The sequence below is a fragment of the Camellia sinensis genome, chromosome 6 (assembly GCF_055761805.1).
Source record: "Camellia sinensis isolate YWXY chromosome 6, ASM5576180v1, whole genome shotgun sequence".
Lineage (NCBI taxonomy): Eukaryota > Viridiplantae > Streptophyta > Magnoliopsida > Ericales > Theaceae > Camellia > Camellia sinensis.
This window is the reverse complement of record NC_138966.1, coordinates 157,909,321-157,934,769: the sequence shown is the minus strand read 5'-3', so window position 1 is coordinate 157,934,769 and position 25,449 is coordinate 157,909,321. Positions and strand designations below refer to the sequence as shown.

Below are 25,449 nucleotides of genomic sequence, written 5' to 3'. Positions count from 1 at the left end.
CCTCGAGGAGCATGGAGGAGGATTGCCAAACTCATGGGGTAAGTGATAATGATGGTGTGAGAGTTGTAATATTATTTTGAGCATAAAGGTCGATATACTAGAAATTCTATTCGCATACCACATGAAATTTTAGTACACACTATTTGTGTATTTAGATATAAACTTCCAAAGAAAAAGTAAAATGTTTAGACATAAATTTATGAATAAAAATGAATTGTTCAAATATATATTTCACTCAGCTGTTTATATCCGAACAACTGCTTCTTGGTTTTTAAGTTTATGTCCGAACATTTGATCATTGTTCTGAAATGTATATCCGAATGACATAAATATTGTGTACAAAGATTTTTTGAAGTGTGCAAATAGAATTACCCTATATATATGTATACACAAATAACTAACTAATCCTAATTAGGAAACAAATATTAGTTATACTAATCTACCCTTATACTAAAATTAATTGGATGAATTATACTAATGGTCCCTGTAGTTTGGGGCTTGTGTCACTTTAGTTCTTAACTTTTTAATTGTGATACATTTGACCCTGAATTTTGAATCTCGTTCCAAATAAGGACAATTGAAGACATTGTTGCTCCATTTCAAGGGCAAAGTCGTCAATTTGATAAAATATAAAATAGTCTGACAAAAATAAATGTCCAAAATTATTTTTTGAATTTTTAAAAATTATTTCTACCCACCAAAAATAAAATTATATAAAAATGATCAATTTTTTACATTTTTATTTTTTTACCAAATTAATTTTTAGTATGTGTTTAGATGATAATTATGTAATGGGTGGTTGCTTTTGTTGATATTTTTTATGGTTATCATGTAATAGATGATTGTATTTTTTGTTAACAGATATTTTTGGATAGTTATCATATAATGGATGATTAGTAGGCTTTTAATATGTAATCTATATGTTAATATATAAATATTTTTAGTTTTGGATTTTTTTGATTTAATGGATTAAACATAATAATATCAAAGTTGTCGCCATGTTTGACTTTTGAAAAAATAGAAACTAATTTAACGAAAATAAATATAAAGAAAAATTATTTAAAAAAATTATTTATGCACTCTCAAAAGATAAAATTATATAAAAATGATGTGTTTTTAATTTATTTTTTTTTCACCAATTTAATTTTTAGTTTCTTAAAAAAAAAATTGAAAACCAAACAAAATACTCCCTCCGTCCCAAAATATTAGTCCCTTATTCCATTTTTCATTGTCCCAAAATATTAGTCCCTCTTCAAAAATCAAGTACAAAAATAATATAAATTTCTTATTTTACCCTTCTTTTAAATTAATAAACAACATAAAAAGTACAATTATGCATTGATATTCCCAAAAAATGTACTATCAAAAGGATAATTTTGGAAAATCAACTTTTTTCAAATGCAATAATTGTACTACCAAAAAAAGTTGAATTTCCCAAAAGGGACCATTATTTTGGGACGGAGGGAGTAAAACTTTATAACTAAGAAAGTTCCAACATTATTCATAAAAAAAAAATACCATTACATTTCAAACAATAGCTAAATTAACCAACACAAAATAAGTTTGTATGACGACTTTACCCTTGAAATGAACTGTTTGCAAAGGAAACATATTTGATTGTCTTTGTTTGTAGCAAGATTCAAAATTCATGATCAAATGTATTACAATTGAAAAGTTAAGAATTAAAGTGGCACAAATCCCAAAATGTAAGGATTGTTAGTATAATTTGCTCAAAATAATATTACGACTCTCACATATGGCTCTTGGGTGGTGGTATGCTTTTGTCATCCCTTGTCAGCGAGGGGAATGGCGCGAAAGCAGTGTAGATAAGGCACACCCCTAGTTCTTCGATGGTAGACCCCCTAGTTGAGGCTGAAATCGAGGTCAATTGCACCAAACACTACAAAAAAATTTCTTTTTTGCGACAGCATTTTGCTGTCACAAATACCCAAAACATCGTCTCAAAAGGTTTTTTGCGTCGGCAACTGGCTTTTAGCGACGGCAAGTGGGGGGTCGCAACAAAGGGGGTTGCAAAAAGGTTTTAGCGACGGTATAACGCCGCCGCCTTTTTTTGCAACGGCAAAACGTTGTCGGCATTAATGCGTGAAAATCTGAAATTTTTTTAGACGGCACTGTGTTGCCGTCGCTAAAAGGGTTATTTGTGACAGCAAAAATACCGTCGCTAAAAGGTTATTTGAGACAGCACCTAATGTCGTCGTTAAAATATTATTGGCGACGACAAATAATACCATCGCTAAAGAGCTTCTGTTTCAACTACTGCTGCTACCTTTTGCGACAACATTACTGCCGTCGCAAAAAAACCCAGTTCTATTTTTCTTTTTGAGATGGTGTGTGTGGTGCCGTCTCAAAAAAAAAAAAAAAAAAAAAAAAAAACTGCAATAAAATTATTAAAAATATGAAAATGACCTGTATTAAATGACAAATAACTAAAAAAGAAACCGATAATTACATAATAATATAAAAAGTCCAGTATATAAATAAAAATTCATCTATAATTAAAATATTCTTCCATTCATAACAACACATCAGCAAAATTATCACACTACATAATGTTGCACAATACATACATAATATTATTCACAAATCTAAATAACGTAAATCAAAAACAAAAGTTTTCGTTATGATTCTTCCGTAGGTTACAAAAACAAAAATTAGTCGTAATCTTCACACGCCTGCATTCCACAAAAAGCAAACTGCTACTCAGGAAATATCTGAAAATAACAAAATAAACATAATTAATGACAATATAATTATGTGTTAATATTTTAATTACAAAAAAACATAAAAAAATTAACTACTATATAATTACAAAGATAGTTTAGTAAATAATTTTGGCTAAACAGAAATCTGGCCCTAACTCCCAAACCGGAAACCCGATTGGAGTCTCGTCTTCTCCACAAGTCTCTCGTGCCTAGGCGGTCATGTGTGCCAAGTTTCGTGCTAAATCGACGCCGTTCGATGAATTCAAGTTTCTTAAAGAACTAGTTTGCCTAAAATGATATCCGACTCTAACTCCCAAACCAGGAACCCGATTCGAGCCCCGTCTTCTCCCACAAGTCTCTCGTGCCTAGGCGGTCGTGTGTGCCAAGTTTCATGCTAAACTGACGTCGTTTGGTGATTTTGGGCGTTAACACCTCGAATTCAAGTTTCTTAAGGAACTAGTTTGCCTAAAGTAAAATCTGGCTCTAACTCCCAATCTGGGAACCCGATTCGAGTCCCGTCTTCTCTCACAAGTCTCTCATGCCTAGGCGGTCGTGTGTGCCAAGTTTGATGCTAAATTGACGCCATTTGGTGATTTTGGGGCGTTAACACCTCAAATTCAAGTTTCTTAAGGAACTAGTTTGCCTGAAGTGAAATTCGGCTCTATCTCCCAAACCGGGAACCCGGTTGGAGTCTTGTCTTCTTCCACAAGTTTCTCATGCCCAGGAGGTCGTGTGTGCCAAGTTTCGTGCCAAACTGACCCCGTTTGGTGATTTTGGGGCGTCAACACCTTGAATTCAAATTTCTTAAAAAACTAGTTTGCCTAGAGTGAAATCCGACTCCAACTCCCAAACCGGGAACCCGATTGCAGTCCCGTCTTCTCGCACAAGTCTCTCGTGCCTAGGTGGTCTTGTGTGCCACGTTTCGTGCCAAACTGACGCTGTTTGGCAATTTTGGGGTGTCAACACCTCGAATTCAAATTTCTTAAAAAACTAGTTTGCCTAGACCGAAATCTGGCTCTAACTCCCAAACCGGGAACCTGATTCAACCCCCGTCTTCTCCCACAAGTCTCTCATGCCTAAGCGGTCGTGTGTGCCAAGTTTCATCCTAATCCGATCCTGTTTGGTGATTTTGGGATGTTAACACCTCGAATTCAAGTTTCTTAAGGAACTAGTTTGCCTATAGTGAAATCTGACTCTAACTCCTAAATCGGGAACCCGATTGCAGTCCCGTCTTCTCCCACAAGTCTCTCATGCCTAGGCGTTCATGTGTGCCAAGTTTCGTGCCAAATCGACGACGTTTGGCGATTTTGGGGCGTCAACACCTTGAATTCAAATTTCTTAAGGAACTAGTTTGCCTAGACCGAAATCCAGCTCTAACTCCCAAACCGGAAACCCGATTCGAGCCCTGTCTTCTCCCACAAGTCTCTCGTGCCTAGGTGGCCGTGTGTGCCAAGTTTCGTGCTAATCCGACCCCGTTTGGTGATTTTGGGGCTTCAACACCTCGAATTCAAGTTTCTTAAGGAACTAGTTTGCCTAAAGTGAAATCCGGCTCTATCTCCCAAACTGGGAACTCAATTGGAGTCCTGTCTTCTCCTACAAGTTTCTCGTGCCTAGGCTGTCATGTGTGCCAAGTTTCGTGCCAAACCGACCCCATTTGGTGATTTTGAGGCGTCAACACCTCAAATTTAAATTTCTTAAGGAACTAGTTTGCCTAGACCGAAATCTGGCTCTAACTCCCAAACCGGAAACCCGATTCAAGCCTCGTCTTCTCCCACAAGTCTCTCGTGCCTAGGCGGTCGTGTGTACCAAGTTTTGTGCTAATCCGACCCCGTTTGATGATTTTGGGGCGTCAACACCTCGAATTCAAGTTTCTTAAGGAACTAGTTTGCCTAGAGTGAAATCCGGCTCTAACTCCCAAACCGGGAACCCGATTGGAATCCCGTCTTCTCCCACAAGTTTCTCGTGCCTAGGCGGTCATAACAGAACATCCTCATCCATGTTACAAATAGGCGTAGACTTCCAATATCTTAGGGAGCAAAATAAAATTGAATGTCAACGCTTACCCCAGTTTTCAGGTTTGCACGAAAAACAGGACAACTAATAAATTATTACTTGGAATGGTGGGTGGCGACCCCTGCTCTCCATAACCAAGTTTTGCAGGTATTTTCAACTTGCGCTTCTCTCCTATGCACATGCCCAACAATCCTTGGTCCCATCTTGTGAGAAAGTAAATTTTTCAAACAAAAATAAATTTCACTAGGATGTTGGAACTTCACTCAGTTGAATCGTCCATAAAATGCGAAACCCTTTAAAGGGTAAGCATGTGTTAAAACCCAATGCCATAAAAAACAGGCTTCTTAACTACCTCATATTTTGGTCATCAGAATTTGGCTGAAAATTGTAACCTACTTCTAACTCCAATTTTCAATTTGTTTCCAAGTTTAAAGGAAATAGCTGAACATTTGCAAAAACAGCAATTGGCCATTAAATTGTACACCTTTAATCACTTGACCACTGCCAAGTTCAAACTCAATTGGGTCACCCCTTTCAAAGTTGGAATCGAAAACAGATCCATCTATGAGTTTACCCTACCAATATAAGTGGAAACCATCATTAGTGAGAAAATGACAAGTAGATCAGAAATGTAGCATTGGTTAAAGGTTAATCTTTTTTCCAGCAAAAGTCACATGAAGAATTGAATGTATATTCTTTATAGTGCAAGATGGCTAGTAATCAAACATATGCATTTATAGATGGTGGTCTGAATCTTACATATCTTCAAGAATGTATAACACTGTAAAATATATCACACCATCAACAACAATCAAATGACATGATAGTCAACTATACATAATAGTCAAGATCATATATATTAGGACATATAATAATACCCAAGTTATCATAATAACTAAAAAAATAATAGCCAAGGTATTATGAATTCCAAGTGTGGAAAGACAACATAACAGGTAAAGGTAACCATGAGAGGCTATGGTGGAAATCCTCCACATGATGCTGCTCAATATGCATACATTAATATGGAAGTACAACACGTGTGTACATATACATGTGTAAATATACACAAACATATACATACATTGCATAATAATCAACAGTAAACCACACCGAAAATTCTCAATGCAGAAAGTAAAATAAAAATTGGAATATCATTATCTCCAAATCTGGCATTTTAAAAGGTAGTCACAGGAGGTGATGGGGGACTGTCGACATGATACATATACGTCACTAGATATTCTGAAAAACAGCCCTTTTTAATGGGTTTGACTCCAACTTTCTATATGGTATTCCATCTGCTTTTAATACCTCCTGTGCTTTGTAGGACTTTTAAGGCTAATTCAAGTTCCTATGAACTATTTTTCAGCAGTGAATTCAGCTTCCTAACTTTTTTGTAAAAGAGAAAAGTTAGGTATCATGAAAATAATCATGAAAGATTTATGATCCTTGGATTATCTTGATTAGTGTGTGGTGCTTTATTCTAAGTGTAATCCAAGGGTCACAAAGCTTTCATGATTATTTTAATGATAAATTTTTCATGATACCTAGTATTGTTGTTTGTAAAAATATCACGAAAAATTGAGAAATGATAGATAGAAGTTCAATATATGCACAAATACTACCTCAGTTCTTCCATCATGCATCATATTGATAGCAGCAATCTCAATTATGTTGGCTAGCTCTACACCAACCATTCCATCAGTCATACTGGCAACAGCCATATAGTCCACATCCTCAGCCATTGGCTTCTTACGAGCATGGACCTAACACAAGAAAAGAGAAAAAAAAAACATATGATAAATACAGAAGCTGGTGCTTATAACCACAAGAAATATTAAAAAGAAATCCAACAGTCTTGCAATGGAATTGAATAGCAGAGCATGTGCATATACTGATAATACATCAGAAGAACCTGACCTTCAAAATTTTCATGCAACCTATTACCCCAGGTTTAGGAATATATATTTTTCGATCAAACCGTCCTGGTCTGACAAGTGCTGGATCTAGAATGTCTGGTCTATTTGTTGAAGCAATAGTGATCACTTCTCCTCTTCCTTCAAAACCATCCAAGCAAACAAGAAGCTAATACACATAGCAAACTCAAATGTTAACACCAGCCCACATATAAATCAACCAAAAGCAGCATCATTAGATCAAATTCAAAGAAAAGCAATAAGCACAAGCCAACTTGATTGAGAGTAGCATCACGCTCTTGTCCACCAGAACCCTTAATTAAACCACGTTCCCTTCCAACAGCATCCAATTCATCAATGAAGACAACAGATGGAGCCTATGTCAAACCGACATAACAAAACTTACATGTCAAAAATTATCACAACATATTCAGAACCTGAGACAGTTAACCAAACTAATGAAAATGAGAAAGACATTGGGTGAATCAATGATGATACTGGAAATCAAAGTCAGAAAACATCACACATCATGCCATCATGTAGAAAAAAAAATTCAGAACGCATGACGAAAGAAAAGAAACTGCTTCAAAGATGCTAAAAAGAATGATTACATTTTCCTTTGCTTCTTGGTAGAGTGCTCGAACACGAGAAGCACCAACTCCAGCATATATTTCCACAAACTGTGAAGCAGAAATGGAGAAGAAATTTACACCTGCCTCACCAGCCACAACTTTTGCCAATAAAGTCTTCCCCATCCCAGGTGGACCACAAAGAAGTATACCACCTGATATAGCAACATATCAAAATGTAGATATTTCAACACAACATATCAACCCGAAGAAGGATTTCATAGAATTAGTACAAATATATGTTACGAAAAAGTGTCGTGTTCTTTTGAAACAATAATAAGAAAAATTGTTGCATTCAACTATGAAGTCAACCATGGCATTGTGATTGTGGTATTCACATCTTAAGGAGATATATAAGAACGCATCTAAACAAAGAAACAAAAAGAAAAAAAAAAAAAAACCCAAAAATCCCAAAATGAGAGTATTGATGTATGGTTAGTTATGAAATGACAATAAGTATAAATATAAATAAATAAATAAATGCATTCATGAAAAAACTAGATGTAGCACCTAATAAACTGAATATTAAAATGTATCAGTAACTTCCGTCTCAACTTGAAAGAAATAAGTATTTGATATAGATTAAAGCCACTACAAGGTATAAAGTACAACAAAACATATGAAAGAAAATAAATGTCTGAAGACTAAGCAAACATAGGCCCTACATAGAGCTGAATGATATGAGAAGTGTACAAACCACTAGAGTTGGCATAAGGCTTTGTTGTTAATGACTCCGTAAAGTGCTGAGTTTCTGAACTATAGTCGCTTTCTCATTTTCTACTCGTTTGAGGGTCTCATTAGTCGTTGCAAGGTCTGTTTGAAGCTTGCCAGGTCTCATTAGTCGTTCCAAGAAACTAGATATAAAGTTGCACATGTGTACCGTGCAGACATAGCATGTGCACCCACCACTAGTCATTCATTATGACCACAATGAAACAAAGCCCCCCAAAATATAGAACAGAAAAATAAATATGGGTCAGTTACACTTTTCACCCTTATAGTTTGACTCAAAATTCACTTTCATCTCCATAGTTTTAATTTGAACAATTCAATCCCTACACTTTAAATCTAATTTCAATTTGATATTTCTGTCCAAATTTTTATTAATTTTTCCTATGTATACTCCCATAAGTTGGTAACACCATTTTGCTGCTAGATAATATGTTGAGAGAGCGAATTCCTATTTGAATAGAGGTAAGAGGAGAGGCTTTTTTAGAATGGCCCGGCAAATGAAGGATGGAAGGAGAATTTATAGATTAGTGAAATTCCTAACCCAAGACTGTATGTTGTATATAATAAAATCTTACCATGTGTAGTGAGCAGTAGTACATCAATAGTAGGGCCTAAATTGAAAGCCTTTACAATATCAAAACGCTTTTCTGGTTCAACTAATCCATCAAGCCGCAAATATGTGACACTGCTTTACAGCAAGTACAAAATTATTAGAACAATGAAACAAGTCAAATACAAATGTGAGACCTTTTTTTTTAACAAAAGGAAATGGTAGTTATTATTCTAGCCAGTGAATATATATTCGTTATAGTTACTCTATGAGTCCTGTAAGTATCAATGAGTAAAACATGACTTAAGGTGATCAAATGAGGCCTCCACAAAACGTTGAGCTTCAAGCATTCATCTTTTGTTGATTTCACACTAATAGATATCAGTGGGAAGATACAAGGTGTAGTGAGTTTTTTACCTTCAATATGAGCATGAAACCATAAACTACGACTTGATGAAACCATTAAATGACCAACCATTATTTTTCCTTCAATATAAAATAAAGAAGCAGAGGACTCACCTCTTCATATATTCTTGCTATTTTAAGGCAATTAGGTACGTTTATAATCGACTAAAGAAACAATTTCTGCACACATGACTGCAAATTTGGTACAACTGAGTTATGGTTGATGGGGAGGCCCTTACCAGAGTGTAAAGTTGTTAGAGCTAAGTCTGCCAAATGAAAATGGAGTCAGATTTTGTGCTAGATAGTTCACCCTCAGAGAGGAGAGTATGTCTTGGTTTAATGACTAAGAAAATGATACATCAATATTTACCCTCCTTTCATTTTACCTCCTACGTGGATTCAAACGAACCATATGTATAAATATAGGACCTATCATAGTTTGTTATGCCGATCTGGGAAAAAAAAAAAATTATCCAGTGATAAATATGATCCACCAAGTCTTTTTTTTTTTTTTAGGCCATCACTGTGCACAATTTCTGAAGACGATGTAATCAAGGTGGAGAAACCAAAAGGCTCTGCCAAATTATGCAACAAACCGAAGGGAGGAGATATACGATCAAAGGCCAATTTGAGAATGGTCTCGTCACTTCAAATTTGAGAATGGTCGCCTCTAGGCACAGTTTCAAACCAATGACACCCCCAAACAAGAATGGAGAAAAAAAATATATTCAAAAAAATGAGAGGGCTTTGGATGTAATTAGAGAGAGAGAGAGAGAGGGCATACAGTCGTCACTCGTCGTCGTCGTCGTCGCCGTCGTCACTCATTGCTGCTCGTCGTCGTCATTGATGACCGTCGTCACTCGCTGCTAGCCGTCGTCGATCACCGTCGTCGTCCGTCACCGTCGTTGAATTTTGGCTCAAGGGTTTTGGGGATTTTGCTTCAAAATGGTTTTGGGGATTTTGGTTTTAAACACGTTAGGAATTTTGGGTTGGTTCAGAAAGGTTTGGGGATTTTGGGGAAACACATGACCGCGAATAGGCTAAAATGAGCGGGATAGAAAAAATTTCATTACTTTTTGCGACGGCGTACTTAAACCGTCACAAATGATGAATCCTCACAAATAAAACGACGCTGTTTTAACAAGACTTTTGCGACAGTAAATGTTCCTGTCTCAAAAAAAAAAATTTGCGATGGTACATCAGGCGTCGCAAATGTTTTATGTTTTTTTTTTGTGATATATTCATTAGCGACGGGGTCACCACCGTCGCAAAAGACCATTTTTTGAGACGGTTTGAAAACGTCGTTGCAAAAGACCATTTTTTACGACGGTAAATATACCGTCGCAAAAAGTTTCGTGCTATTTGGGCTGTTTTCTTGTAGTGAAAGTTAGTGTGTCCATAAATCTAGGCATGAATCATGATGGTGTCAGCTGGGAGTCAAATAAAGATCTTTCTCACAGACTTCTAGAGAATGTCATTAAAGGAAACAAGGAAGCGAATCAGTCTATGAATGTCAATCGTTATTGGTCATTGTAGACTATTCAGTGCTTGAGCTTGTAGTGGAAACATATACAGGTTCGGATGGAGACTCCCTCAGTGTGTCGTGGTTGTTGATGGAGAACGTCAATTTAGGGGCTAAACAAAACTGCTTCTTAGGGACACGAGAGAGGCCTAGTGGGCACTTTGCTAATTGTGGGGCCAAGCCTTGTAGAACAAAGCACTGACATAAATAGCTTAGTAGAGGTCCCAATCCATTATGTTCCAACTCAAGTGGACTCAAAGAAAATAAGATGGGCTAGGCTTCAAAATTGAGTAAAGAGGACCAAGGGAGGAGCTAGCCTCTTTTACAGTAAACAAAGAAGGTGGTTGGAGGGTGGCAGAGTTGTTGGGCCTAGTAAGGTGGCAAGGAAAGCTCAGCATTCTAAAACTATGATCGATGAGGGAATTGTGCTTCAAATTTTCTTGGAAGAGCAGATTGACCTTATTCTTTGTATGACTATTAGTTCCCTAATCATGAGGACCATTTGACATGGTGTTATTTAGCCAATGGATGCTACTCAGTGGAATTAGGCTATCTGTTGGCCCTTGAGGAGTTCAATCGCAAGGGAAGGGTGGTGGCTGGAGAGGGATCTAGTGACAACCCCAGAAAGGTCAAAAAAAAAATTTTCACGTGTGTAATGGTGCTCTACCTATGGTTCAACCCTTGTAGTTGCTAGGAAATTTCCCATTGTTTGCCCTTGCTGTAGGTATGCATATGCAGTTGAATGCTTTGATAGGTTGTGAGTCTGGGTTGAAGGGGAGTGGTGGTCTATACTTGGCCGGCATTCTCAACTTTCATTGTAGTTGACCTTGGGACTAAGTTCAGGAAGTGGTTTGCAGACTGGAAGGAACAATAATAAATTTTTTGTCATGGTTGCATGGTCTGGTTAGAACAATAATAATACGTATTTCATGGGAGAAAGAATCAGAGGTTGCTGGTACATTCAATTATGGACTACCTTAACCTTTATCATAGTGCGACAACTTCTGCTCCTCGTGTTGCTATTCAATCTCATCGGAAGCCTCCACTGATAGATACATACAAAGTGAATGTAGATGGGCGGCCTTAATCCTAAAGGTAAATGTATTAGAGTGGGGGTATGTGAGAATATATATTGTATATATGGTATATTAGGAATTAGGCAATTTCCTTGCTTGTGTATATTAGGAATTAGGCAATTTCTTTTTCTTTGTATTTTCTTTTTCTATCATAAATTAGGGCTATATAATTGATGCACTCTTTGTAAACATACTATAACTTAATATATAGAAACATTCAGAAATCTTACATGGTATTAGAGCCACGTTTGAAACCCTAGTAGCAATCACGAAACCCTTTGGTTCCCTCTCCCTTTGGTTGGTGGTTCACTTGAGATTGCTCTCTAGGTCATCGGAGTTCGACCAATCTGTCCTCGTGACTTGTCCCTAGTTTGCAAGGATTTGAGTTCAATCCATCTCTGGTTCTATCTGCCAAAACCCTTGGTTCTCTCGTTTGAATGCATCTGGTCCATCTCTGTGTGTGTTCGTAGCTTTGTGATTAGGTGCTCGCGCAGTTCTCTTTTAATCTCGTTCAGAATCACGACACCTATACCCATTACGGTTCGCGATCTCTTTCTGGTTCGGAGTCGATCTCTTTTCAGTGTCGAATTCTTCGACTCGCCTGCCTTTGTCGCAATCGACTTCTCTAATTCTCTCTCTTTCTGGTTCTGCTTGGGTCGTAATATTGCTCTTGGTTATTTTGAAGGGGTTGAAGTCAAACAGGTGCTCAGGTCTCTCCTTATTATTGTTTGACCCATTATTCTCTGTTCATTACACTTAGACCTCTCTTTGGCTATTTTGGTTTTATCCCACTTGAACTCAATTTTTTGGTTACTATGATATCTCTAGCTTCTCTAGCTTCTGATGAGTGTACTTTCTACCATCAAAAAGGCCATTGGAAGTATCATTATCCCAAGAAGGGATGTTTGTTTGCTTCGCCTATGTCTGCCTCGTATTCTTAGTAGTTTCTGATCAAGTTCTGCGTTCCTCCTTTGAGTGTCGTTCGGCTTTCCGCCGGTTTTACTGCATCTACTCCGGCTTCTGATCCTAACTTGACTTCCTTGACTTCTCAGGTTAGTCAGCTTCAGCATACACTAATTAGTCAATTTCAACATATATTGTCTACCTCTCAGCTATCCCCGTCTGCCTCTATTGTTTCCTCTCTTCATTCAGGTTTGCTTGGGTCTTCTTCAGGTATCTATTCGTTTGTTTGGATTTTTGACTTTGGTGCCTCTCATCATATGACTCCCCATCTCTCCTTACTTCAAAATTGTACTCATCATCCCCTTCCTATTACTGTTAATGTTGCTAATGGGTCTGGTATGTCTGTTATATCTGTTGAGTCTATCCTACTGTCAGTTGTGTCTGCTATCCTTATTCCATCTATCTTATATGTTCCTCAGTTATCTGTTAGTTTATTATCTACCAGTCAGCTTAATGCCTCTGGTTATGATGTTATCTTTTTTTCTTCTATCTGTTCTGCGCAAGATCGAATGTCTCAGCAGCAGATTGGGACCGACCGTCGAGTTTGAGACCTCTATGTGGTGGAGAGATTGCATCTGCCTATGGCAACCTCTCAGACTGTCTTTTTCTCTTTTCAGTTAGATTTTTTGTCTAGTCCTTTGTACTTGTGGCATTCTTGATTAGGGTGTTTGTCTGCTGATCGCTTATGGTCTTTTAGCTCAGTCGGATATATTGGGTAAAGTTTCTCCTAGTGAACTTACTGAATGTTGGGGGTGTAAACTTGTCAAAATGACTGTCATGACCCAAACCCGCCCCTATAAGTTTGGCATCATAACCGGCCAGTAATTTGAGATTTCCAAAGGCCTCATGTATAATCATAAATAATCGGGGCTAACGGAAGCAATATGCAAAACACTAATAGTCCAATGAGCTGTGCATCTATATGAACAAATATTTACATGCAAAAACGTTAATTTACCCACTTACATTACATTACATATAACATAATATCTTATACAAAACATATGTACGGGTTAGAAGTGTATAACATAACCGAAAGCTTGCTAACGGCCTCCTAGGCCTAGGCCCAACTCGGAGGCACCCAAAACACTTGGTAGGCTTCAAAATAGTGGCTCGGTTCAAGACTCCACCTAAGCTTAACTTCCAGGACGCTCACCTATACATATATATAAAAAAAAACAGTGAGCTAAAGCCCAGTGAATAACATTAAAGTAAAGGGGTTAGTGAACGAATTCCAAGTATATCATATCTGTAAAACAAATCATGACACAATCATTCATATCAGTCTCATATCAGAACATAACATAATGGTACATCTCACAGAACATATCACATATCGTCTTTCGACTAGACTAATCGGTTCCGGATACCGATTAAACACATATCACCACAATGAAGTGGCTAACAAGATCTCGTATCACATATATGTCATGGACCCGCATTTACATGCCGTCCCCCATGACTTGGGACTATCTGTGGATGCCATAATAGATTCACAAATAGGAAATTCGTTTACATAATCAAGACATCATTTCAAGAAACCATAGCTTATCGATAACAATTAAAACATAATTTATATCAACATATCGTTACACAAATGTTACTCACAGTGGCCTTTCAGGACGGTTGGTCAAGCAGTCCTTGACTCGTGACCTACAATCACAAATATGCATAGCACGATATATAATCATCTTAAACATATTTAGTTCACTTAAGCTTTTCAATATAGATGATTAGAATTAGGAATTAATTAGATCATTAATTTCCTTTAACCTCTAATTAAAACATGTTTAACCAAACTAATTAAATATAAATAATCTAATCATCTACCAACTCTTATTAAGTTCACTAATTTCACAATTAAACTTAAATTAGGTTCATACACATTAAATTACAATTATTCAATTATGTTTAAATTACTGAATCAGAAACTCATAAATATGCACATTTTGCAATTTCAACTCTATTTTCAAGCAAATCAAGGCCCAAATAATTAAACTTCCCAAATAACTCTAAAAATTCCAATTAACATATCTTTGTACTCAATTTTGATTTCTGAACCCATTTATGTCATCAATTTCAATTCCAAAGTTGTATTCTCAACAAATAATTTCCCAATTTGGACAAATATACACGAATTAAATCATATAATTCGCAATTAACACATGGATAATTCATATTATTATAATTTGCATTTTTTGGGGTGTTACAATGACAACCTTACGTTTTCGTAAAAGTACTTTTATATCTGATACACTGTTTTCTTTAGTTCATATTGATGTTTGGAGACATTCTCCTGTTCTCACCAAAGGGGGTTCTGCATATTATGTGTCATCTTTTAATGACTACACCCGTTACACTTGGATTTATCTTATGACTCATAAGTCCAATTTCTATCAGATCTACTGTACCTTCTAGTTTATGATTACTACACAGTTTGGGTCTACAATTAAAGTATTACGATCTAACTTGGGTGAGAAATATTTTTAAAATGAGTTATGTGAGTATTTGGCCAATTTGGGTACCATTCACCAAACTTCCTGTATAGATACACCTGCCCAAAATGGTCGAGCCGAGCGTAAACACCATCATTTCCTTGAGACAGCTAGGTCTCTTCTTCTCTCTACCTCAGTTCCGGCTCCATTCTGGGGGGAAGCAGTTCTTACTGTTGCTTTTCTTTTCAACTGCATGTCTACTCTCATTCTTTCTAGTCAGTTTCCTTATGAGGCTATGTCCTCCCAAATTCCTAAGTACTCTCTCCTTCATGTGTTTGGGTCTGCCTATTTTGTCCTTCTTCCCTGCAAAGATAAGACCAAACTGAGTGCTCGGTCTGTCCTCTGTGTCTTTTTAGGTTATAGTCCTACTCAGAAAGGCTCCCGTTTTTATGACCCTATCTCTCATCGCCTTTATGTCTCCCGTCATGTTACATTTCTCGAACGTCTATCTTACTTTCAGTTTCTCCCTCTCACTTCTCCTGTTTCCAAAGAAGATTTGGTTCACATTGACCCATTTCTTTCTGAGGTCTCGTCTGATAAGTATATCTCCACTGTTCCTCTTGAGGCCATTCCTGCTTCTCCGTCTGCGTCACCCATGACTCATTCTCCTCCTTCAGCTTTTTATCTCCCTCTATTGTTGGTCTATTCTCATCGTCAGGCTTCCCTAGCACCAGTTGTCTCTACTTCTGTTGTTACTCCTTCTGCTTCTGACGACTCTGATCCTGCTACACAACAATATCCTACCCATGAGCGTCATCCTCCAAATAGGTTGGGTTGGTCTAATGCATGTTTTTCTGTTTCCTATCATACTGTTTTGTCTGTTATTCATTCTTTTTTAGAACCATAGTCTTACACGGAGCCCTGTCAAGATCCTAATTAGGTTCAAGCTATGGAGGATGAGTTATTTGCCTTACAAAAGACTAACACTTGGGAGTTGGCTCATTTGCTTGCTGACAAGAATCTGGTTGGTTGCAAATGGATCTATAAAGTCAAGATTCATTCTGATGGTTCTCTAAAGTGCTACAAAGCTCGTTTGGTTGCCAAGGGTTTCTCACCAGAGTATGTTATTGATTGTGAGGAGACATTTGCCCTTGTTGCCAAGATGACTACTATCTGTACCTTGATTTCTGTTACTGCTGTTCGACATTGGCCTCTCTATCAGATGGACGTTAAGAATGCTTTTATTAATGGTTATCTCACTTAGAAGGTCTACATGCGTCCTCCCCTTGGTCTTCTCCACTTCTCTGGGCAGGTTTGTCATCTTCGGCGTACTCTGTATGGTTTGAAGCAGTCTCCTTATGCTTGGTATGATCGCTTTCAGACTGTTGTTACCGAGCTTGGGTTTCATCCTTCTGTTTCCCACTCTACTTTGTCTTTGAGATATACCTCTGGTGGTTTTGTTGCTCTCCTACTCTATGTGGATGATATGATCATCATTGACTCTGACTCTTCTGCTATCTCTAAGGTCAAGCAACATCTCTTCCGCACCTTCGAAATGAAGAATCTGGGTCTATTGCGGTATTTTATGGATATTGAGTTTGCCTCATCTCCAAAGGGCTATTTTCTATCTCAGGCCAAGTATGCTAATGAGGTTATTCACCGTGCTGATCTTACTGATACTAAGGTTTCTAATACACCTATTAAGCTTAATGTGAAGCTCAACTCTACTGATGGAGTCCTTTTGGATGATCCCACGGTCTATCGCGAGCTGGTGGGTTGTTTAGTTTATTTGACTGTCACTCTTCCTGATCTTGCTTATGTTGTTCGTGTGGTTAGTGATCAATTCATTTTTGCTCCTCGCTCTACCCATTGGGCTGCTTTGGCTCGCATTCTTCGCTATCTCCGGGGTACCATCTTTCAGGGCTTGCTATTGTCATCTACTTCCTCTTTAGACTTGGTGGCCTATGCTGATTCTGATTGGGCTGGTGATGTTACTGATCGCAAGTCCATCTCTGGTTTTTGTATGTTTCTTGGCAATTCCTTAATCTCTTTGAAAAACAAGAAACAAACTGTTGTTTCTCGCTCTACTGCCGAAGCTGAGTACCGTGCTATGGCTCATGCTACTACTAAGCTTGTTTGATTTCGTTCTTTTCTCTCTGATTTAGGTGTACCTCAGTCTTCTCCGACCTCCCTCTATTATGACAACCACAGTGCTATTCAGATTGCCCACAAGACTGTCTTCCATGAACGGATAAATCACATTGAGATTGATTGTCACTTTGTCCAACAACATCTGCGGTCCGACTCTATCTCGCTTCCTTTTGTCTCATCGGCTTTGCAACTTGCGGACTTCTTCACCAAGACCCACACTATCGCTCGGTTTCAGTTTCTTCTTAGCAAACTCTCAGTGTTTTCTGCTAAACCACCTTGAGTTTGAGTGGGGGTGTGAGAATATATATTGTATATATGGTATATTAGGAATTAGGCAATTTCCTTGCTTGTGTATATTAGAAATTAGGCAATTTCCTTTTCTTTGTATTTCCTTTTTCTGTCATAGATTAGGGCTATATAACCGATGCACTCTTTGTAAACATACTACAACTTAATATATAGAAACATTTAGAAATCTTACGAGTGATAGGTTGCTTATTGCAATTTCTGTGAAAGTGGTTGAGGATGGTTGTCAGGCAAGGTGTCATCTTCGCTGCTAAGGTCGGGCTGTGAAACATCATATTGGAGAACGATTCTTTGTGGAAGTTTGTTGTGAACAATGGGGAGAAGTGTTAGTTGGCAGCTGGCCCTATTATATTAGAATGCAGAAAACTCAAGCAGGGTTTCCAGTATATGAGGTAGGTTAAAGAAACCAAGGAGTTAAACAAATTCAGATCTTGCAGCACCTATATGCCCATATATAGCACACGCCTCATGTTCAGTCCCTTCTTTTCTCACTATTTTGATCTGATCTATTCAAGAGTTTTTCACATGCTACACAAGTGATTGCACAAGCTCAAGCTCTTGTGAGCTACATGTAACATCAACACCAACGTACACATGCTTACTGTTAAGCCCCTAACACAGAGGGAATGGGGAACCTTTAGGGTATTCAAAAAGAGAGTTTTGCCACAATGGTGGTTCATGGGTATTAAACTAGATAAATAGGAAAATGATATGAAAATTTTATACAGAATGCAATTGTGGTGACAGTTTTGCAACAATGGTGGTTGTTTAGTTCTATCTTTAAATGAAAGGACAATGGAAAGGAAAATTATCCTTAAATAATACACTGATAACTGCATTTCTATTTTATATTTTACTTATCATGATGATGATTTCGAGGATGTTAATGATGCAGTACAACCGGTCCAAACTTTTAGAAGATTAAGAATGCCTTCTGTTGGGGATTAGGGATCCCGCCCAAGACCTTATAGAAATCATACTGAGCAGAAAACACACCCACATAGAAGGAGACACCATATTTAACGTGGTTCGGCAATAATGCCTACGTCCACGGGAGAGTAACCGTTTATCACTATAATAATGGAGAGATTACAGAAAGATTACAATAGAGGAGAAGCTCACACTATCCTCACTCACCCATTCACCCATCTCCCTTGCTCACACCGAGAGAGACGGTTTGTCTACCTCACATCTCTCACTCTCTTGGTTGGTTTACTCACTCATTCACTACTTCCTCCTTACCTCAATTTATACACAATTGAGGGAGGATGTGATTAGTCACCATCTACCTCCTTCCACTCTCTAGTGGGTTAGAGTTGGTGAGCCACCCCCACTCATCTTCATGGGTTCTTCAAGTGGTGCACTATCACCCCCTCAACATGGGGTGATAAATCCAACAAATCACCCCCTCAACCTATGTGAGGTGATTCACTGCACACACTACTACTAATCTTGTCATGCCCAAAAAACCAACAGAATCTTCATCTCCTTATTGAGACACTGTATCCCTTGAAGTTAGAGATAATACACCAGAGATACAAGAGGAAGAGTGAATCCTACATCCTCAACTCAACTCATACCACTCTCTGGTTTGGAGAGAGCCTTTACTCCTATCTCCTACAAATCTCTTCTACACTTCTTGTCTTGGATGTCTTCACCTGTTATTCTTGAACTTGCATAACCAAGATATCCGACACCCCCTGATTGGATGTCCTGCACCCCCCTGATTAAGATGCCCAGCACCCCCTGCCCGAGATGCCTTGCACTCCTTTTGAGTGCTCTATGACACTGCAGCTCTTCCCTAAAATGCCACTATCCTGCCATGTATCTCCTTGCACAGCCAAAATTGGAGCAACAGAAAACTCTTTATTTGTCTTATCAACGTTCCTGGTTTTCTTTGCTTGGAGTTTCCCTTAAACTATCTTGAACTATCAGCATTTGCCCTTTGCACTCCTGAACAATTTCCCAGCGTTTCCACACACTTGTTGTTCTTGCCTTTTGCAATCCCTGATCTATAGTTCAGCGATACACGTTGCTTGTGCATCTTTCACTTATACTACCAGATGATGGTTGACAGTAACTCTTTCTTCCAAAGCAACTTCAACAGATCTGTACAAGTCACCAACTATGCAACATCTAGCATAGTACTCGCACCCATACTTCTTGAGTGCTCATCGTGGCTCAATCTCTCCTCCTACGCTCGAGCTCGCCTGAGAGATCCGCAACTACTCTGTTTCATTAAGAGGTACGTTCGCTGCCACAGAATCAAAACCGATACCATAACCCAGGTATCCAACCATTCAGTCAAAATTGAATGCCATTTGCTGTACAAAACACAAGCGCTTTTCCAAAAACACAGCAGATTCCATTGCTCAAAATCACATTGAGCCAATGCAACGGACATGCAGAACCAATCGAGCTAGCTCTTCGATTTTCTGCAACTCAAGCTCCACCATAGTGCCAAGTTCCGATTTCCATAGGCGCCAAACAAGTTGTCCTTGACAACTCCAAACAAAACATGGTGAGCAACCCGCTTGAACCAATACTGAGGAGACTAAACAAAAGAGGCTTCAAATTCTCCGTCAAAGCAACTTCAAAAGCGGTACCAAAAACATCATGTCCGATCAACCATTGAACATAATACTGCTCTCTTCAAGCTCGAATTAATCAAGAGAGCCAAACAAATTCTCCGAGAACTGAGGCAAGTTCTCCACCAAACAAAAATGGACTGTGGATGCAGTTAGGGTCTAACCAGTTTGGAAGTATCAGAACAAACTTCAAACAAACTAACAAAATACCAAGAGCCAAAAATTCTGAAGTGTCGAGCAAACTCCAGATTCCTCCAACTGCCATTCCAACCGAAAGACACAAGATGATGCACCATCTTCACAGCTGCCAAAAATCGCTCAAAGGCGCGTGCACCGTAAATGCACAACTCCAACAGTCCCCGCTGACTCCACCGAGTCTGTAAACGATCTATCCCCTCCAAATTCAACGGCAGATTAAGGGATGGGTCCCAACACATGAGATTCACAAAATCACCATCTTCACGTTTCTCTACAACAGTCTCTTCCAATCTTCAATGAACACCAACGGTCAGACTGCTTCCACAGAAGCAAACACCGGGAGTCTGAATCGTCACCTAGACTACCAATAGCTGATGTCTTCGAATATGGAACAGATTACGAAAATGAAAATCCACAAGAAGAAGAAACAATCAAGTCTCACAAACCGGAGACACCCCTAGATCTAATTAGATATGCTCATAGATCCCAACTGTGATAATCAATCTCAATAGACCAAGACTCTGAAAATCGCCAGTAATCCGTGAAAGACCGCCAACAACAATGCCTCCAATAGACATTGAACAAAAACGCCAAAGCTCCACCAAGATCTGAAGTAGATTATCACGCCTTCTTCAAATCGACAAATGCGAAAAAAAGCTCCACCAAGATCTGAAGTAGATTGTCACACCTTCTTCAAATCGACAAATGCGGAAACCAAGGCTTCACCAGATGCGAGTCTTCCAACAACAATCCATGAAGGATCTTCAATACCTCCACAGAGGCCAATGCCAATAAAGTACTACTATTTGGACTTATTACATATGCCAAATCTTTGTAGTACACTCTGCCAATGCTGGTTCTCTCTATCCCCTAGAGAAAAAACCCAATGAACTCTGAAGTTCTGTAACTAACCCAAGAGTCTCCAAATGAACTGATAATTTTTGCAACTGACTCTGAAAGGTCTTCAATTGGCTTCCAATTGGCTTTAACCGGTCGAACAAAATTTTCACCCCCATCGCCCACATGGATGATAAAACACCATTGTACAAATATGCCTCCATTCCACCGAGCATCCGGAGTGAATCGGCACCTCCTACTTGGAATGCCTTCAACCGCCACACATCATTCTGTATAGCTCATACCTCTATCATCAGGAATGCTTATACTTTCCTTGTTGAGGTGACTCTACCCAAACTCTCTGGGTGCTCCTTGTGACTTCACTGCCACGAACCAGATTCAAGACAAAGAAAAAAATCCGCCTCTCATTGGGTGCGCACTGTAGCGTCTTATCCTTTTCAATTTCTCTGTCTGGAGCTTTCTTCTGTGAACTAGTTGATACTGCCAGGCCAAAATTCAGCACACTGCACCTTTGTGCGACTCTACTGCGTACTCTTGCACTGTTGTATACCTGCACCTTGTATGACATTCCTGTGTACTCATCTGTGCTATTGTGGCTACGTGCTCCTATACCTATGTGTGCACTACTGCAGCTGTTGCCCTTCCACCTTCACAAATTACCAGTACTTCTTGTATTATGTTTGACAGTAGCTCCAACTGCCACAACATTCCCCTGAGCCTGCACTAGTTGCCAATCATCTATCTATCGATGAAGTGGACTTTTGATTGAACTAGATCTTTCGATCACATCAACAACTAGGAAAGTTTCCAGGAAAGACTGGTGGGGTCACAACCGGTCCCACTTAAGAACCAGTCTCCTTAAACAGTGTCTTTTTGACAGAACTTTCTTAGACATTGTTGATCTTGAGATAATCATGTGTAATTCTCCTGATCGTGCCCTGACCAATCCTGATCTCCATTGATTTTCCATTTGATCAAGTCTAATCTTCTTTGGTCTTCAATGATCTATCTCGATCTATATCTGATTGTCCAATCTGGTCAGAATATGCCCATTCTAACTTCTTCAGTGAATCTGCAGTGTTCCACAATATCCGACAACCTTTCTTCGACTATTAAAGATGACAAACTCCCATGTTTTGACAATCTTTAAAAACCATTTAGAATTTTACCATTCTGACCTCGCGATTGTGTCCAAAACGATCCGATTAATTAGGACCAACCTTCGATGCACTTTCGGGGACCTCACTGAAAAATTTCTCCAAAACTGGGGCAAAATTGTAAATTTCCCAAACACCGGGATCAAACTGTAATTTCACAAACTACAGGGGCCAAAATGAAATTTTCCAGAACCAAATTATAATTTCTGAAAACTTCAGGGACTAAATTGTAATTTACCAAACTTCCAGGGGCCAATATGTAATTTCTTGAAACCTCTGTCCAAATTGTAACTTCCAGAAGCACCGATTTAAAAATCTGATCGTACAAATGGGTCCGAAATACTCCAAATAGTTGGAAACCACTATTGGATCGTTAGAAACAGACTCCGAGTGGCTCAGATCAAGCCAAAATAGTTTGGACGCTTCAGATCTGCGGCTGCACCTTAGCCGCAGCGCACTGGATCTTTCCTCTGCCTCTGGTTGACTGGTCAACAGAGGTGCTGACGTGGCAGACATGTGGCACTAAGTGATGACGTGGCAGATGATGTGGACACCACGTGGTGATGACGTGGCAGATGACTGGTCTGCCACGTGTCGATGATTGGGCTGATGGCGCGGCGCCACGTGTCATACACATGGTGGACACGCGCGCCCACCACTCACCTTCTTCCTTCCGCTGCGCGTGGAGAGCGTGCATGTAGGTGGGAAGACGCGCCGACTGAATGCACGGCGCGTGAGGGCGCGTCTGGGCACCTTTGGGGCTCTTCTTTGCATTTCTAGACTCCTCTCGTTGAGACCTTGCTCTTGGTATACTCAAAACCTGATTTTGAGCAAATTCATTTCTGGACAGTTTCAGAAAACACACTATTTTTGTTCTAAAAACGGCCGACGAGGCTCTAATACCACTTGTTGGGGATCGGGGATCCTGCCAAAGACCTTATAGAAATCATACTGAGCAGAAAACACACCCACATAGAAGGAGACACCATATTTAACGTGGTTCGGCAATAATGCCTACGTCCACGGGAGAGTAACTGTTTATCACTATAACAATTGAGAGATTACAAAAATATTACAATAGAGGAGAAGTTTACACTATCCTCACTCACCCATTCACCCGTCTCCCTCGCTCACACCGAGAGAGATGGTTTGTCTACCTCACATCTCTCACTCTCTTGGTTGGTTTACTCACTCATTCACCCCCTCCTCCTCACCTCAATTTATACACAATTAAAGGAGGATGTGATTGGTCACCACCTACCTCCTTCCACTCTCTAGTGGGTTGGAGTTGGTGAGCCACCCCCACTCATCTTAATGGGTTCTTCAAGTGGTGCACTATCACCCCCTCAACATGGGGTGATATAGCCAACACCTTCTGCTTGCAGATCATCTTTTAGGACTGCTAGGCTGAGGATTTTTGATGAAATAATTAAGCCTGATGTAAGTTTTATTCCTTTCTACTTGTTTTATGAACTTGGTGACTAATTTGGTTCACATAGTTTGCAGCCGTAGAAATAAATCAAATTATTGAAAACAGAAAATTTCTTGATTAATATCTCTCAAAAAATAATGAATAATTAAGACACCTAATAAATTATTGAACCCTGTCTAGTCTTCAACACAACTGATAAATAGACCCAAAAAAATACAATCGCTCTTTTGATCTGACCACATTACTAGTGAAACCTGGAATGAAAATTTTTTGGGTTTCATACAGCTTACTCTCCAGCACATTACTCCCAAAGTCTCAAATTAATTCCTCATCTTTCAATTGTAACAGTTAGTCCCTATACTTACTAGGTTAAGTTGTAATTTTAACATGCAAGTTTCCATTACATGGGTTGAAGGGAAAATGCTCATATGGCAATTCCAATGTAAGAATAGTTTGATAGAGAGAGGGATACAGAGAGAATGAATTATGTATATTGATTTATGTATTGAATGTTATATGAATAAAGAGGTACACTCTCCGTTATATAGGAGAGAAAATTACAAACATCATCATGCCAAAAGTGGATCCACTAACCGAAAGTAAAGGCACTAATCTAAAGCCTAAAGCACTAACATAAAATATATTAACAGCCCCCCTCAAACTCAAGGAGGATAGGTACTAACCAACTTGAGTTTGGAGAGAGTAACAAAACAGAAAAATAAACTGATAAATAAAATAAAACAGGATAGGAGACACGGTATGGTCGTGTCAGACCGTTGTAGGAGACACGGTATGGTCGTGTCGGACCGTTGTAGCAGACAGTTTACGGGGTCATATCGGACCGTTGTAGCAGACACTGTGTGATCGTGTCAGACCGTTGTAGAAGACAGTTTATGGGTCATGTCGGACCGGTGTAGCAGGACAGTTTACGGGGTCATGTCGGACCGTTGTAGAAGACAGTTTACGGGGTCATGTCGGACCGATATAGCAGCTGACCGGAATCAATGTCGGGACAGTTTATGGGGTCATGTCGGACCGTTGTAGAAGACAGTTTATGGGGTCATGTCGGACCGTTGTAGAAGATTGTGGTGGTGCACCAAGGGGGTGACTTAAGGAGTGCGCTATGGGCGACTTATACATGATACTGTGTATAACCCCCCCTCAAACTCAAATAGGTGTGAAGATATAAACCTATTTGAGGTTGAAACAAAGGGATTGATAAAGCTGACTGGTGTAGAAGACACTGTATGAGTGTGTAGATAGGCTGCCCAAAAGATATACATGGATGTAGATATCGAGCCCTCAAAAGTCGTGCCCTCAAAAGGTGTGCTCGCACCCTCAAAAGGCGTGTCATCAAAAGGCGTGCCCGAGTCATCAAAAGGCGTGCCATGAAAAGGCGTGCCAGGTTGTCGGCGTCAAGAGGCGCGCGATGTGCGTGGCTGCCTCGGCTATATAACCAAGACTAAACCTGAGGCTGAGGCAGAGGCTGAGACAAAAAACCTGCGAATTTCTCTGAAAAACTCTTCGTTGTGCTGAGAGAGAGAGTCTGGAACACTCTGTTGCGAGAGATAGTCTGTAATACTCTGTTGCCCAGAAAATGGCTTCATCTTCCCGCGGGCTGCTTACCCTCTTTCCCGACCTCAACGAGTCCACAGGAGAGAGAACTGGTGCGGTGGCCAGTGAACCTCAACCAAACACCGCTGGGTTTGCTCCGCTGAACTTTCCGATGCGGTCTGTGGAGCAAAAAATGGCGGTGCAGACGGATGTGGAGGCCAATCAGTATACTTTGAAGTCATGT

The 25,449-nt window shown here is 39.3% G+C and overlaps 1 protein-coding gene and 1 pseudogene across 5 annotated transcripts; one reads left to right on the top strand and one right to left on the bottom strand.

Moving 5' to 3' along the window:
* Nucleotides 1-2,495: 2,495 nt before the first annotated feature.
* On the bottom strand, nucleotides 2,496-12,283 carry LOC145792984 (putative inactive ATP-dependent zinc metalloprotease FTSHI 2, chloroplastic). Of its 5 annotated transcripts, none has more exons than XM_082875148.1 (9): nucleotides 11,794-12,283; nucleotides 9,080-9,417; nucleotides 8,586-8,695; nucleotides 7,261-7,433; nucleotides 6,925-7,026; nucleotides 6,654-6,818; nucleotides 6,359-6,499; nucleotides 5,221-5,311; nucleotides 2,496-2,732 (listed from the first exon to the last, which is right to left on the bottom strand). In XM_082875148.1, exons 2-9 carry the CDS (start codon nucleotides 9,085-9,087, stop codon nucleotides 2,722-2,724), a joined length of 801 nt encoding a protein of 266 aa, XP_082731274.1. In that variant the 5' UTR covers nucleotides 9,088-9,417; nucleotides 11,794-12,283; the 3' UTR covers nucleotides 2,496-2,721. The 5 variants fall into 5 exon arrangements, with proteins under 5 accessions (XP_082731274.1, XP_082731278.1, XP_082731275.1 ...); XM_082875152.1 differs by lacking the exon at nucleotides 9,080-9,417 and adding an exon at nucleotides 7,976-8,091 and having other exon boundaries at nucleotides 11,794-12,282; XM_082875149.1 differs by lacking the exon at nucleotides 5,221-5,311 and having other exon boundaries at nucleotides 11,794-12,279.
* Nucleotides 12,284-15,910: 3,627 nt separating this feature from the next.
* On the top strand, nucleotides 15,911-16,225 carry LOC145793731 (putative mitochondrial protein AtMg00820 pseudogene; annotated as a pseudogene).
* The last annotated feature ends 9,224 nt before the right edge of the window (nucleotides 16,226-25,449 follow it).